General features: G+C 40.6%; 1 protein-coding gene across 4 annotated transcripts in view; it reads right to left on the reverse strand.

The window, feature by feature from the left end:
• Positions 1-17013, reverse strand: part of LOC102791202 (glutamate receptor 4) — a 158876-nt gene that overhangs the window by 3238 nt on the left and 138625 nt on the right. Inside the window, exons 12-15 of one of the 4 annotated variants that reach the window (XR_015719727.1) lie at positions 11028-11226; positions 8532-8779; positions 4732-4846; positions 1508-1923 (exon numbers count right to left, since the gene is read on the reverse strand). Coding sequence is in view for 3 of the 4 variants with exons in the window: in XM_006785103.3 (XP_006785166.1) it covers positions 1786-1923; positions 3971-4085; positions 8532-8779; positions 11028-11226 (700 nt within the window). In the remaining variant the exon portion in view is untranslated. Of the gene's footprint in view, positions 1-1507; positions 1924-3970; positions 4086-4694; positions 4847-8531; positions 8780-11027; positions 11227-17013 lie in introns of those variants that run through there. The other 3 variants (XM_006785103.3, XM_006785102.3, XM_087847476.1) reach the window with 3 other exon arrangements.

Genomic DNA, 17013 nt, shown 5'->3' on the forward strand with positions numbered 1-17013 from the left:
ACACTTAATAAATAAATATATATATGTATGTATGTAAACACAGTAATGTAGCAACCACCTTTCACAGCCATTCAGAACAGTAGCAGCCCCATACTACATGTAAATCCATTAGCACCAGCAGTGTTACACAGTGAGTGATAGTTGCAGCCAGTGGGACAGGGAAGCTGACTAAGCAACAGTCAAGCTAATGAAGAGTTTGTGCTGAAGTGCTGATGGGGGACACATAACCACGTAGGACAGATATACATCGAGCGAGGAGAGCTATCTGAAAGTCTAATGGTCAGGGACCTGGGGGAAATATCCAGTTCACATCAATAAAGTCCAGCTTGAGAGGTGGTGTCACTTGTGTTAACCTCAGCTTAAATATGGCTTTAGTAGATACACTTCCTACATGCTCTGAAATGATTTTTTTTTTTGTTATGTAGTGGCTTCATATTCATCAGAGGATCAGACGTCTGATGCACGAATGCTCTGCAGTTTAGATGAAATCCCCTCACAAGTGTAGACATGTGTGTACAAGTAAGACATTGGTCCTCATTTATCATGACTTTCCTCCCTGTTATAATTGTGATAGGCTGAGCGTAGACTGTGTATAAAAGATGCACATAGCTGCCATTACTCATAAATTACTGAGGGTTTGGTTGAGAAGCCTCCACATGAGTGTTTTCAGAGAAACTGAGGGAGTCTCATACAGCAGCCTGCTTTTTCATCCTTCTTGATGCTAATGGTAGCATAATTTTCCAAATAAGCATCATGTTGGGTTCAGTAAGGCTTAAAACTAGCAACTGGGATAGTAAATTCATCAGGACAGTGTAAACAAAGGAAACGAAGGGAAATTTCTCAGACTTCCACACAGTGGTGTTCCTGAGAGTCGCCCCCTGCTGGACATAATAAGATAGTTCTACTTTAACCAGAAAGGTACTCCATCATTTATACACAGTCTAAGGAGCTGTGCATAAAAGCACTATGACCACAGCTGCTGCAGACCTTCACAGTAAGGCTCGGATTTTAAAAGCTGTTCAGCTTAGAAAATTACTCTAAAAAACATTAGAAATATCTTCTACACTCCTGTATCTAGATTTCTATTCCAATGAAACTACCCGGGCTTACATTATATAATATTGTAACATTATAATATTATAGTTTCTAGTGATATATCTAGAAAAAGGTTGTCATTAATGACATTTATCGTGTACTTTGAGCATTAACGATGAATATCTTGTTCAGTATAAGCAGTGTTGGTTGGATTTTGGCAGGAAAACAGCTCAATAAATTAGGACCAACATCTGCAGCCACACAAGCTGCGAAGCAACGCAGTCGACGTCATGTCTGAAGATGACTCATGGCTTCCTGTCACACTGAGAAAAAAGCTTGAACGCAGACCAGGACGTCACATGACCACATAGTGAGCGGATAGGACAGAAATGTGGGAAGCAGTTTGCCACTGGTCACGACAGTCACTCAGCATGTTGAAGCTAGCAGCGGGGGTGTGATTGGTTTCACTTACAGTCTCTGTGCAGGGAGCTAGTGAGGGGGGGAGAAAAGGCCTGGGAGGACCTTCTACGAAAACCCCATCTACATCTTATCAGCTTCCCCATCGCTGCCATAACCATTGAAAACCTCACTAAACTCGGCTAAGTTGTGGATGGTGGGGCTGGGCTGGGGACTCTGGCTTTGGCTAGGCTCGGGGCTATTGCGGGGGCTGCCTGTCTGGCAGGGGTAGCAGTGACGGTGAGATTGGTGGTATTGGGGGTGTTGGGACTGGGATTGGGACTGGGCCTCCACCTTCATTCTTTTGGCCTCGTTGCGTGACTTGTAGCAGAATTCGATGAGGGCCACCAGCATGGCCAGGCCCAGGCCCCCGACGAGGATGTAGAAGACCCCCGCCACGTTGCTCAGGCTGAGGGCCTGGGAGGACTTGTCCTGTAGCCGGCGGGGAGAGGAACACAAAACACAAGGGTCAGAGATCGTTTTGGCAGATCAGTCAACACTTAAACACATAAAACAGCGTAATAGGAAAAAAAAAAACTTACAAATTTACACACAAAACTGATCAAACAAAATTTTTTCACTACACTACCTCTAACCTTCGTCTGTAGCCATGTTATCAAATATCTCCAACTTTCTCCATATCAGTTAGCGTGCTTTTGTCACATATCCCCTTTGCTGTGTAGTGCTGTAAATACAGTCCATATAAATTTGGGTAATGACAGCCTTTTTTGTAGCTTTGCCACTGTGCATCACTACATCCATTTGAAATGAAACATCAGTCATGATGTGATTAATGACTGAAGTGTAGACTTTCAGTTTATATTCCATGGTTTTAAAAAAAACAGACATTTTTACACACACGTCCCTCATATGGACCGACTAACATAATTCTAAATGAACATTTTTTGAAGGACATCACCGAATGCTGTGTTTCCTGATAGGTTTTTAGTGCAGCTACTTCTTCTGTCCGGTCTTCCTCCCCTCAGCTACAATCGGTGATGGCAGACGGCCGCCCCTCCCTGCGTCTGGATCTGCCGGAGGTTTCTTCCTGTTACAAGGGAGTTTTTCCTTCCCACTGTCGCCAAGTCCTTGGTCATGGGGGGTCATTTTCATTGTAGCAGCTTTTTCTGTATTATTGTTGGATCTTTATATAAAGTGCCTTTAGGTGACTGCTGTTGTGATTTGAAGCTTTATAAATAAAGTTTTAAGAATAAGATTTTCTTTTAAAGCTGTGCAGGCTGTTTTAGAGGTTTTCCTTGTATCATTCAGGTTTGCGATAATTAATTCGTTTTACTAAATTAACAAATGCTAAACCTGAGATTTCCTCCATTTTTGTTTAGCTTTAGTTTGTTTTCCAAGTTCATAAAATCTTTTCAACAATTTTTATTTTCTTATTTAACTATATCACGTAGTTTTAGTTTTTTGGTTTAACTATAATTACCCTGGATAATTTACTTCAGTTGTTTGTTGTGGTTTTTCAAGCCTTTTATGAGTTTATTACTCATTACTTAAGAATGAACGAGGTAAAGGATCTTGAGTAAATTCCAGCAAAGAGTTCATTAGTCCAGGCAAGTCAACAAAGGAACGGGCCTCACCGGGCCAAGGAACTGTCTGTCAATCAACAGTACATTATGAGCCTGTTAAAATGAGAAACTGAGTATTTTTAAAAAAAATGGCTTTAACTCCTAAAAAGTTAATCCAATACTTTTGTTTAATCCCTTAAATTAAAGCTGAAAGTCTGCACTTCAGTCACATTCTGATTATCTGAGGTAGGAGACAAAGTTACAAAAAGTGTGTCATTGTCCAAAAACTCACGGGCCCGTGGTTTTCTTTGCAGCTACGCTAATGTGAGCTTTCGGGTTTCTTCCAACCGTTTAACCCCTCATTTATTCAAATGTATGCAGCTGATCTCTCATGCTCCCGACCTGCCATTTATCTCCTCTTAATAAATCACCTACATCCTTAAGGTGCGTTGGCTCAACACGAACGAATGGCTGTCATGCTCGGTCTCATTTGCAGGTGATAGCGTGTGTCCTGCACTGCAATTATCTGATTAAGACTGATGTGGAGCGTACATGCTGCTTTGTTACAACGTGGCCACTCTCCCCATGCTCCAGTGCATCAGCAACATGGATCACTGTCAAAGTGCGCGGCTACAGCTGAGGCATACAGTACCGCTGACAACTAGTGTGACATACAGTAAAGTCTCAAGATGCCCTCAACCATCTCAGGTGACAGTCAACTGTGTGTGTGAGCCTTCATCTGCAGTTGCATCACATCGCTTAGCTGCTGTAAAAACGCCGAGCCATGCCTCGTGTCTGTCATGCTGTATCCTCCAGGCTACACCTTGAGTCTCTACCTGCGTGTCTGTTATGTGTCTTATCGGCCAGCCTGCTGTAATAACAGAACTGCCAGCGCTATAAAAGTGTGCATAGAGACAAAGAGAGGAGGGGAGGCTCCCAGGCTGGTGGAGACTGACCTTACTTCCAGAGTCCTTGGGTCCACACTCCCCTTTATCGTACCACCATTTGTTTTTCAGTTTGTCTAAGACTCCTGCTTCACTCAGTTTCAATACGGCAAGGTTTACGGGCGTTCTTCATATCACGGGGGGCGGGGAAGGGTGGGGTGGGGAAAATAACATAAATAACATCATAGGACATGTTATTTTATGTTATTCAATCAGAAGAAGCCCAACAAGAGCAGCTCAGTACTCTTCAGTACAAAGTGACGAAGCCAGTAAGGGGCCCCACTTATGCTACGTGTCTCTTTGCTCATTTATGTGTTTTAAAGGGTCGGGTTTATCGGGGGATGTTAAAGTGGGAAGGGGCAGAGCTAACAGACACATATACGTGGAGCCCCGGCTGCATCGCTTTTCTGGAACGGGCACATACTGCCGGGACCTTTGTCAGAATAACCCTGGAGGCTAGTACTGTCAAACCAAAACTATTGGCTCTTTTACCCTCACTAAAACATCCCAAACTGGGCTACAATCATATTCCAAAATACTTATTTTGGTGTTAATTTATAATTATAATAGACCGCTACATAAACAGTACGGCAAATATTTCTGCTTCCACAGTACTCGCTCTCCACTCTAGATTAGAAGTCGCAGTTTCCAAATCTTCTGCGTGACTGTAGAGATCGACCCGGCAGATGCTCCTGTTACCAACAAAAACACATCTCTCTTTTTTTTTTTTACCCACATCAAGGTCACATGGGCATAGCGTCATAGCGGCTAACCTTCTCGCCACCGCCTCCGCTGCCACACTCTCCTTTGTCGTACCACCACTTGTTTTTCAATTTGTCCAACAGGCCTTGTTCATTGAGTTTTAACACTGCCAGGTTTACTGCACTTCTTGAAAACGATAAAACATATTTGGTGAGAGGGCGTGAGTATGCTGTCCAATTTGGGAGGGAAGGAAGAGAGGGGGGAGAGGAAAGGGAGGAGTAGCAGTAAGAGAGGGACAAGGGTGGAAAAGTGCATTAATCCCATTCGAGAACCCAAACACACCCTGAGTCAAAATCTCTCTCCCTCAAAGTGAAATGATATCAATAAATAAGCTCTTTATGTTACAGTAATGTAGTCCATTTGTTTTTAGCCAAGCCATTTTAATTAGTTAGCATGAGCTAGCAAGCTAGAGCTCATAAAAGATGAGATGTGTAAGATTGCACTTTAATCAGACACTCATGTTTCCCAGAGAATAATTTGGTACTCATGTGAGTATTGGCCCCACGTTTACCTTTACCACCATAATCTAGAAAAAAGTTCAATTAGCAATTCCCAGACAACTCTTTGTTGTAGCATTAGCATTAGCATTAGCATACCCTAGCCAGCTAGAGCTAAAATTTTTTTTTTAAACTTTCTATTAAGTTTAATATATATATTTTTTAATATTGCAAACAGATGCCACATGTGAGTAAAAGTTCCAGTATAATACAAATCTAAAAGGGTACAAGATGATTAATTATATAAATGAGAAAAAAAGAAAATATATCCAGAACACAAGTCTTGGGCTACGCTAGCAACATGCTGCTAAGCAAAATATTTAACCTATCCTAGCTCTGAAAATTTCAGTCTATTTATAGTTAATGTAATTGGGTTTTTTTTCTGCCTTTTAGACTACTAGAGTATAAATGCTATTTGACTGTTCAACAACTGGCTAAGAAAGCTTGTGTCTATCACTGAAGAAAATTGTTGTGCATCTCAAAAATTTTAACTTCAAGATAGTAAGTTGAAATTGTGACCAATTCAATAAGATTAACTTGGAGATTAGTTATTATTTGATTTAATTTTTTTTCTGTGTCAGAAAACAGGTTTCCATAATTAGCACAACTACCTGGACAACATCTTCAGACAACTTTTTTCTTCAGCATAACCCACCTTGAGCTACAGAAAAACTATAAATGACTTTGTTTGAAAATAGTTTTTGAATTTTAGCATGAATTTCTCTAGTGTTGCCAACTAAGACCACTTGTTTAAAGCAGTTGTGTCCAGCCTGTGTGTAAGGATGCCATTGTATGCTAATCTAGATCTGATTAATGTGATACATTTTATATGTTCTACATCTTAAAGACATTTTATAATTATTCAGATAAATGGGATTTAAATTAACCGGATTTGCAATCTCAGTTTAATGGTAAAAAGTATTTTCCTTTGTTTTAAACAGGCATAATACCTTTAATTAATTTTAATCAGACATGGTGACTGAATTATACGTATGGTAGATAATCCTTTTGTACACTGTTTCTTAATACAAAAATGAAAAAAATATATAAAACAAGTAATCACTGGTACAAAAGCGCGCTACATTTTGGCACTTAAATTGTTGGCCATCAGCACTGCCAGCAAAATAAAAAATAAAAATCTGGCACCAGTTCGTTAGTTAGCTCTAGACCTATAAATAATTTAGACCTGATTACACATGCATATAGTATAGGTATGGCTGCCAATTCAAAGCTCACAGGATTGCTGAGCATTAAGCTGCTCTGGAAAATCATGATTGGCATGAAAAAAATGTCCATGAAAAGCTTTCTTTAAATAAGTGCGTGTAGCAATTTCATGGCTTGTTTTTAAGGCTGCTGTAGTGATATCTGATGACAGGACAGCAAAATTGTGAAGGAGAGAGATTTGCTCCAGCATGCATTTTGATCCTTTTAATTTATTTGTAATATTTTGAGAAAAAATAGAAGCAGTCAGAAACAAAAGGCAACAGAGCTCATATCCCAGTTCGGAGCCATATGAAATCACAGCCTTGACCAGCAATGTTGCCAGCTCTTGATGTCGCTGGTGTGTTTCCTCGCTGATATCCGGAAAAGTGACTGACAGAAGATGATAATCCTCAAAACAACAAAACAGAGGCCTGGGAGGGAGGACTACCCTGATCTGTTAGGCACTCTTCCTGGTCAAAGCAGTGGCTGAAAACTGGCACCAGCCTGGCTGCAAACAAATGATAGAAACCCTACTGTAGGTTTTGTGACCAGAGGAATTTACAGAAAACAACTACGGGGACAAAAGATATTTTAGATCATTAAAGGCAGAGCTTTTAAAAACTGAATTTCTGCATTTACGTGTGGACAAGGTCACCTTTTTCATATGAGACTGGGTGCTGTGCCACTGTTTGGAGGCTTTCGATTGGCCAAAATCTCTCTATAGTTGGGGTTATATTGCCATCTGTTGCTTTGGCATGCCCTTGACATTAATCTTTTTTGTCAAATCCAAATGGAAAAAAGTCCAGTTTTCAGTAATATCCTTATATTTGCAGACATAGCCTTAAACTATGTTGACGAAAAAGCCCCAGAGCAGGCAGTCTGGAGTTCAAATCGCTAACAGGGCACAAAGCATTGTTTGATATTCTTACTGTTCTCTCTCAGTTCTGCTCTAATATGTAAGAGGACAAGATTAAACAGTTACTGAATGCAAACAATAGTTTGCTAGAAAGTCAAATCTTTCATATAAACCAAACATGAAGCACATTTATTCTGCTGCATGAATATACGAGATGAACTGATGTCAAATTATCCCCCCCCCCCCCCCCCCCCCCCCCCCAAAAAAAAAAAAAAGACATCAGCTGGATTTTACCCACAGGACACATGACATGAATTAAGAATAAGTAGAAAGATCTAAAAATGTGAGGGAGGTGAGGTAGAGGAGAATTAAACTTTCACAATGTTAGAGTCTATGTATACGAATTGGCAAAAATTGTTACTCTTTTGTGGGTTCAAACAACAGTTATCTACTGCTAATAATTGATAGCAAAGCTCTAAAACGGGTTATTTCAGTACAATTGCTTAAAGTGCTCTCCCTGGTTTTCAAATATGTGTTCTTATACCTCCACAGGAATAAATTAAAGTGAATGCAATTTCATTCACACCCCTGTGCAGTTTTGCCTTTAGTATATTTATCCTTTCCCCTCAGTGAGACCTTGCTGGAGGGCTTTGATCGATGAGTGTGTGGATTGAAATTGCAACTCCCCACTGTAATGCCACTGTATTCTGTGGCAGGTCTGTAAATTCCACTATGAGCGGGAGGCTGTGACAGAGTCTGGCAGAGTTACCCAGGGCTGAGCTTTCAAATGGCTCCCAAAGCACTATTTCAGTCACTTAGTTGAAAATAAAGAACCAGTCAACCGTGAAGGAACACTGAAGTAGCATTAGCTAAATATCTCAGAGCAATTACATTTTGTATATAAAATGCAGATTATCTTCTAAATGAGACATTTTCAGATGAGAGCTTCCAGAGCATGCCATTCCAACATGTCTTTGCCCAAACAGCAAGCACAAGCACATACATTTACCTGTTGTGGAGAGCTGTAAAGACAAAAAAAGTGAATAAAAACCACCCACAATGAAGCCCCACATGCATGCAACAAACACAGATGTCGCTAAGCGGCTACTTGTGCCCTCAAACAAACACATAAAACGCCCCACCCACCAACACTAAGCAGTATGTGGAGGCAGATAGAGATAGAAAAGGCGGCACACCAGGGAAGGTGGAATACCATAACAACACGTAGAACATATTGTTACACTATTCCACCCACCTTAACTGTGAACCCTTGGGTGTGGCTACTCCATAGCCCTTGGAGTCCAAGTTGCCCCCGACTTTCATTGTGTCGCAGGGCTTGCGCTGCTCTGTGTACTCATTCATAGTGGACTCCAACAGGAAGGCGTATTTTCCTTTGGACTTGCGGACCCGCGCCACACCCTCGGCCGTGGTCTTGGTGAAGACTGTGGGCTCAGCAGACTTCATGTATCCCCACATCTTCTCATAAACAGCAATTTTGGACCGCTGTGGGGTTTGGAAGGGTTTGGAGGTTCAAAGGTAGATGATGTGTGAGTGACAGAGAAAGCATGTCCACATACAATACAAAATAGAGAAAACATGGAGCATCAGTTCAACAATTTACATTTTGTCTAATAGCTTTGAAACATTTTACTGCAAAAAAGTCAAATAACAATACCGGCAGTTGTATAGACCAATGGTTCCCAACCCTTTTCAACTGGTATACTCTAAAGCCCTGTCAGATGGAACCAGCCACCAACACTTCTCATATTCAAGCGTATTCATATAAACTCATTTTAAACTGAATTCTTGACTACTTTCAGTGGCAGTTTAGCCATGTTATCATCTTTCCCAAGCCCCAGTGTCTTTGGTGCTCTTTGGTGTCCTGTTGGGTCTGAAGACTTTACTATAAATAAATAAAATGTATCAAGGCAATCCTGCCTGAATACCACACTCACAGATAAAGAAACAGTAGTTCCAGCTATACCAACAACAAATAATTAGGTGCCGTTATTCCCATGATCTACGTCTCTGAGGGGAGCACGATCTTAAAATAAAATATTATTACTCTTAATGCAAAATTCTAACTGTTAAAAAACTTTTAGCTAAATAATTTTAACTGCTAGCCACACTCTTAACTAATGATTTACAGTTTTAGTACAGCTAGCTAGCTAGCAGCCCATTTCATATCTTTAATCATATTCTTAAGAACAAACAGAACTGTTAGCTAACTTTTATAACTGCTTCTAGTGAACATGATCACTGATGATCGATGATGATGATGATCTATTGTTTATATTTTCGCAAACTGTTCTCAAAGCTAGGTAATAATTAGCTAACATAATTAGCTAACAAATTTCCAACTCTTTACTCTCATTTTTAAGTAAAAATTTTGGCTTCGTTTATTATGCTTATATTTTTGTCTACGTACGTTATTAAAACCCAAACTAATAGCCACCATTTTAATTTATTTAATATTTACTATTTATAATTTACCTTGTTATTTTATCTGTTTATCTAGTATGTCTAGTAAACCATTTCAATTGCTAGCCATGCTTTTAGCTAGCTATTTCAACTTATAATAATAATAGTAATATAAAAATAATTTCCAGCTTTTATTTAAGTGCCCATTTTAAAAATGTTTTTGTGACTTTTTTGTTTATCTACAATGGTGGCTAACAAACACTACAAATTTCAGTTAGTGTTCTACTCGTTTAGCTTTTATCTTGCTATTTCAACTGTTAATCAAAACTTTTATCAACAGTCTAATTGGTAACTATACTATCCACCTCTTTAGTTATAATTTTAACCAGCTAGGTCTTTAATTTTCTTTGCAATCTAATTGAAATTCTAACAGCACCTTTATTTAATAATTTATTAGACAATACATATTTATATTTTAGTTTACCATTTCAAATATTAATCTAATATAGTTATGGGTGTGAATACTTCTTTACAGAATTTTAGCTATGAATTTCAAGTGCAAGCCACATAGTCAATTATTTACAATTTTTAGCCACAATTCTAGTTTGTTATTTCATCCGTTCATCCAAAATTGGAAAACTAAAAAAACTTGTTTACTTTCAGCCAACATTTTGAACTGCTCGCTGAGCAGCTGAAAGGCAACTAATACCTTTAAATGCTGTCATACTTTTTTTCATTTATGAAAACTTAATTTTAAATGTCTTTATTTTATTTCCAATTTCAGTCTTATTTCTAATGCTTTAACCAACTTATGGGGTGGCTGCAACTCAGGAGGTGGAGCAGGTCATCTACTAATCGGAAGGTTGGTGGTTCCCTGGCTCCCCCTAGTCTGCATGGGCAAGATATTAACCCCAATTTGCTCTCCGATGCCTCCATCGGAGTGTGAATGTATGTGAATGTTAGTTAGTGTGCACTTAAAAGCATAGAAGACAGTGCTTGTGTGAATGTATTGTATAGAGCGCTTTGAGTACTCCGGGAGAGTAGAAAAGTCCATTTACTTTCAACTTTTCCACTCAAACCTGTTTGGGTCTACTCAGTCATTACATTAACTGTAATTTCAGTTTCCAAGCTTGTCTTCCTAGCAGAAATACCTCCTGGTTGGGAATCACTGGAGTAACATATATTGACAAGGTATAATAGGGACTAGAAGAAAGCAATATTATGATGAGTCTTTGCTTTTGAACGTGTGTGAGTGTCAAAGATTGTAGGCCTTCACAGGGTCCCATACCTGTCTGAAAGTAGGTCACTAACTCTGGTAACACCAACTCACCCTGAAGAACTCTTTGGTTGAGCCAGAGTCTAATGTGCCATAGGCAATGTCGGTCTGTTTGGCCAGATCCTCTGCACTCTCAATGGGAGAAACCATCCTCTCCACAGTGAGAAAGGCGGCCAGGTTGGCCGTGTAGGACGAGATGATGATGAGAGTGAAGAACCACCACACTCCTCCTACGATTCGTCCCGATAACGATCTTAAAGATAGAAAGGAGGGAGGACGAAGAATAGCGCAGGAACAGATTGGATGGATTATGGCGAGGACGGGCAGGATGAAAATAAGAGGGAAGGAAAGTTGCAAGAAAGTAGAGCAGGAGAATGATAATTGGAGGTCAAATTAGGATAAAAAAAGGGAAAAGAGTGAGATAAAAAGACAGAAGACAGTCAGTGGTATAACAATAGTGAAAGATTAGACAGAATGAGATATGAGTAAAGCATGGAACCAACAATGCTAATGTAATACCACAAGGTGGAGCTCTGACAACACCAAAAGCTGCCAGAGCTTTATTTACCTCTCATTAATGCCTCACAAAAGATACAAAATAAAAATTCCCACATGCTTCTGTTGACCAGCTTTGATAAAGAGAAAGGTACAGGCTACTTTTGTCCCTTCTTACCCGACCCCTCTTTTTGTTTACTGGCAGGATGAGAAGAGCTGCAGGTCCCCCGGCCGGCATAGCGGCGGCAGCACTGCTCTTTTCTTGTTTTTTCACTCGGGGCAGACAGATAGCTCGCTGCTCAGGAGCAGCGGAAGGTCGTGAGGAGAATCTTAAACCATAAATGCTGCATTGAGGAGAACAAACAAGATCTCCCCTCGGTGCAAATCAAACAGCAGCGGATACAAAACCCTCAGGCCTCCGTGTCAGATGGAGAGAGAGAGAGATGGGGATATGAGGAAGGGAGGAGGAGACAGGCATCTGCAACAGTCAGTGTGTTCTTGGCTGGTATTTCACTGTGTCTTATTGCGATCTGGCTATATTCCATTGCTCCCAATACACAAAAGCCACAGTATACAAATAGATAGCATCCTTTCCATCGACTGACTCCACATACTGTAGGCACCTAATGAGAAACCCTCTTCTAATGTTCCCTTATGGCCCGTCTGAAAGAAGCGTGACTATCAGCACTGCTAAGAAACCTTCTGAACAAACACTTTGTGCTTCTACTCGACGAGTTGTGCAGAGCCGTCCCCCCGACCAAAGAATCACTGAGGAAACCTCCATTTTCTCAGTCTGTACGGATGAAAGTGCCTGTAGCAGCTAAGGCAGCTTCCAATTGAGAAGTGCTGCAGTGGAGCATGTCTCCTCCACACACACACACATACACACAGAGGAGTCTTTGCCCATGAAATAGACTTATTGACGTATTAGCTCTGGATTTGAATACAAATGACTTCCGTCTCTTCGCCTCCTCTCTCCTTGGGAGTATATTTGAGCACGGAGTATTTAACTGTAAAATAACGCCTTAAGAGGTGGAGGGCGTGCATGAAGATGCATCGATGAGTCCTATCCTCTCATGTCTATCGTCTCCTTTTATTTTCTTTCCCCAGCCGCTAAAATCCCTTCGTTCCCTGTGTCAGAGCCTCTCCATTTTCCCCGTCCTTGCTTTATTTATATAGAATCAGCAGTGGATTGTGGGAGAGTAATAATGGGAGCAGAGAAGAGTCTCTTTGCCATCCCTTCCGTCTGTCTGTGCTGTGTGTTTGCTGGCTGATACCGCTGACTTTGATCCACTGTGACACACTGCTGTGTCTTGATGGGCCTGCAGTAAACAGAGGGAGTGGGGGAGTGGGGTGAGAAAAGCCCTGCGCTGGGAGTCTGGGTAATTTTCAGGTCACGTTAGCGCTTCCGGTGGTTTCTTTTTTGCTCTATTGTCCTTTAAGCGATGCTAGAATCCAGGTGACACATTAAAGATTATATAGAAGCGTTTCAAAATAAGCACTCTCACCTTCCCATCACCTCTAATAAGATGCGTGATACAGTTTACACACGTGTTCATATTTACTCCATATTTTGATTTGTGGGCTTCACATAATTCATAGATCAAAATAATTCGGATTAACTGTGTAAAACATCAGTTGTAACTCCTCCTCTTTTATGATAACTGCCCTCTGATTGGTTCACCCTAGTAAGCCACAAGTGGGCGGGTATATCCTCTTTCTCTGACATCATGCAGATTCAAGAGTTGAAAATCACGCATTTGTTTTCATATGGATTTCTCTAACCTCATTTTTCACTGCTTACCACACTATATGGACAGAATTACTGTGCGGCATCTCACAGGTGTATCAAATCAGACACTAGCCATGCCTTAACAAACCTTGTTTGAAAGAATGAGTCCTTCTAAATAGATCAAGAAGTTGAGCGTGGTGCTGTAATAAATTGCTCCCCTCGTGACAGACCACATAACATCATAGAGCGGGGTCTCGGAGTGCTGAAAAAGTGTCTAAAAGTCACCAACACTGCTCACTCACTAACTCCACCCTTCCAAATCTCCACTGTCATTAACATCAGCATAAGTACTGTGCACCGAGAGCTTCATGGCGTGAATTTCCACATGTGAATTTTCAAATTTCTAGGTGGACACTAGGTGAAAAGTCACTACTAACCACTCTTTTTCTTGCCTGCATTGTTTTTGTTTTAGTTAATACTAATTCATTTATTCGTAGCAGCCTCATTTATTGCAGCACATCCCAGTTTCTGATATAAACCAAAATATCATGTTTGTAGTATTTGCCAACAACTAACCAAAATAATTTACTCCAGCAGCTGAGCAATGTTGATGTTTAACACCACACAAACAATATTAAATAGTGCTGCTGTTTGGGACCATTTCCTGCAGTGGATTAATATTAAATTTGGTGCTCTGAGTGTTTACAGTAACAGGACAGCGTGCGTGAGAAAATGAACTGTAATGTCCGTGTTTATCATCATAATGAAGGAACCTAGTGCGATGGTGTGGCTCATTGATTTGTTTTTAATAGTTATTGGACACCAGCGCCTGCTTTACTCGGTTGGTTGAGTGTCCCAGTCCAATTTATAATGGTTTACAGACCTTTGCACCATCTGCATGTGAATTAGTTTGTGTATACAGGAGCTTCTGTACATACAAGGCAAATAAAAAGCCAGAAAACTGAAACCTTGTCAAATTAACTTCCTCAGGAATTGAGATTAATGAAAAAGGCCAAAAGTGCTATACTGTTTGCAGTTAGTGAAAGAAGAGCGTGTTCATTACAAGGGAAGGCTGCAAAGAAGGAAAAGTGCTTGAAAAACCTTGGAGAGAACTTGACTGTAATGATGTATGAGTTCAGTGGAGGAAACAAGAAAGCTAGGTGAGGGAAGTATTAGAAAAAGAAAGCGGAGACAAAAAAGAAATTGGCTCCAGTGTTGAAGCAAAGAGTGTCTGGCGAGCCCTGGATATAAAGAATACTAAAAGAGAACAATCTCAACAATTTTAGATTAAGTTTTAGTTTTTACAATTTATGTAACTGTTACATCCCCCCCCTCTCTCCCTACTAACCCTTTGTTTTGTCCAGGCTTCACCTCCTCTGTCCTGATTGGATGCTGCGCAGAGTCCGGCTGACTGGTAATCAGCAGAGCACTATTTAAGGCCTGTGGAGCTGTGCTTCTGGGCCCTCTCGCCATTTTGGTTGCCATACTTGAGCAGGCTTGCATGCCTTTGTAGCTGGTATGAGCATTGTTGTTGCCATGTCCAGACTGCTTGTAGGGGAGAGCTGCCTTTTGCTTTGACACCCTGTTTTTTCCTGTTTATGTGCTGTTAGGTAGGTTATGGTTATAGGTTGTATATTTTGTTTCTTTGGAGTTAGGTAAGTTTCTTTTATTTCTACATCAGGGATGTTTTGTTTGTTATGTTGGCCTTGGCTCTCCCTGACGTTACACCTCAGTCTGGACTCAAATCCCATCACCAGTGTTCAATAAACCTACTAAAATTACCCTCTTGGCTCCTCCTTCTCTACCCACCTTTATGTTCGTCCCTCCAACCCCCTAGACTAGCCAGGGGACGTAACAGTAACGAATCTTCATATTGATGAACATGTAAAATCTCAGATCAAGGTACAAATTTACCCCAGAAAGCACCCCTCTTTCATATTCACCCCAAAAATCGAGTACTGTGTGTTTTTCTCAATCCCACTGACTGTAATTTCAAATAATCTAAATCTCACGAAGCATGGAAATGCTTCAAGACATCAAGAATACATCTGATGAAATCCTGTGGTTGTAAAAAGAAGAAGCAGGTGACTTGAGTTTAAATATTTTAGACACTGTAGCTTCAAAGGGCCGTTGGAACAAGCAGCATATAGAATAAACTGTACTGAGTCTGTCACTCTCCGTGGAACAACTTTCATTTCCTCAATCTATAGCCACAGAATGAGACGTTTGAAGGGGAAAAAGAGATCGTGGCGCTTAAGTAAAAAAATGCAAAGATAATAAAAGCAACATGAAAGCAAAGTAAATCTCTTATCAGGATTAGATATGGTACGTTCTCTGTTACTATCACTGACCATCTGATGCATTCCCCACTTTGCTCTTTTACCTCCTTTGATGTGGGGAAAAATAAGATGAAAAACTTCTGTCAGATTTGATGTGTGATTTGAGGATTTCTGCAGCATGTGTGGTTAAGAAGAAAAACAGAAGAGGAGGTGAAGTAAAAGCTGTGGAGGGATGGGGACAGTTGTGACCTTGAGCAAAGCCTAAATAAATGGGGAGGTGCTAGTTTGCTCCCAGGGTGACACCTGGAGGTGAGATCATGGTACTTGACTTATTCGTAGCAGACAAATTGTCACTCTTGAGCTCTGTCTCTGCTCCCATGCTCTGTCCTCGGCTAAATCTCTAACATAATTTTGCAAAATAAAATCTCGTCACTAATTAACGCCAGGTCATATTACCTGTACTGCAGAGGCTCACAGCCCTATAGCTCATCCTTTGCTGGTGACGAACGTACTGAAGGCTATGCTCCTAACTAATACAGGCCTGAAATGCTCCAAAAATACATCTGGGCCAGCTGTGGCTCAGAGGATAGAGAGGGTTATGTAGTAGCTTCTGCATCGATCCCGAGCTCCTCTAGTCTGCATGTCAAAGTGACCTCAGGTAAGATATTCAACACCAAACGATGCCCACCATGCATGCATCACAGTATGCAACAACAGCTGCGGCAGGGTTTCTATCTCTACAAGTAGCTAGAAATGAACCACTACTGCTACTTGAATGTAACATGTAGTTAGATATCTAGGAAGGAGCATGTCAGGTTACGGCTTAAGTTACAGCACAGGGTTCTTAAAGGTTAGTGGTTACACCTGCAGTGTAGTAGAGCTCATACTTTAGCCTCTGGGAACTGTGGGAATATCTCGAGGCTTCCAGTATAACCAGGATATCCTACTATCTCGGTTTAGGCTTTACCAGTCATTGTTTATGAATGTTAATTATTTTTAAAACCTAAATTGTCATAACAGCCAGTGAAATTCAGTGAAAACAACTGTTCTTTTGCTCTCCAAATGGACTGTTTATGCGAACAAAGCCTGCTCAGATAGGCTGCAAATCAACTTCAGATGAAACCAGTACATCTCTCTTATTCAGGTGCAGGATTCTGTTTCTAGACACTAACAATTAATTAACACTGATAGCATAAGCATAACACTTCCAACACATTTTTCTAATTAAAAGCCTCCCTGAGAGTGGGTATGATGTTTGAACCACTCCAAGCCAACTGCTAGACTTAAATATATAAATTATTTATACTAGTATAAAGTGAAAAACAGAGCGCATCATTACACACACACACATCCAGAATAAGGCTATAAAATGCTTTACTACTCAGTTTCAGCACTGATATATTTGAGCGGTTTCTTACTACAAGCCTCATTTACCCACATGTCAGGCGAAAACCTGGAGTTCAGTATCACCCCCAACATGCAGTTTGGAAGAGCCAGGTATGAAGCCACTAAATAGTAGACTTAGTAGATGATT

Source organism: Neolamprologus brichardi, chromosome 10 (genome assembly GCF_056152115.1).
Source record: "Neolamprologus brichardi isolate AB-2024 chromosome 10, ASM5615211v1, whole genome shotgun sequence".
Lineage (NCBI taxonomy): Eukaryota > Metazoa > Chordata > Actinopteri > Cichliformes > Cichlidae > Neolamprologus > Neolamprologus brichardi.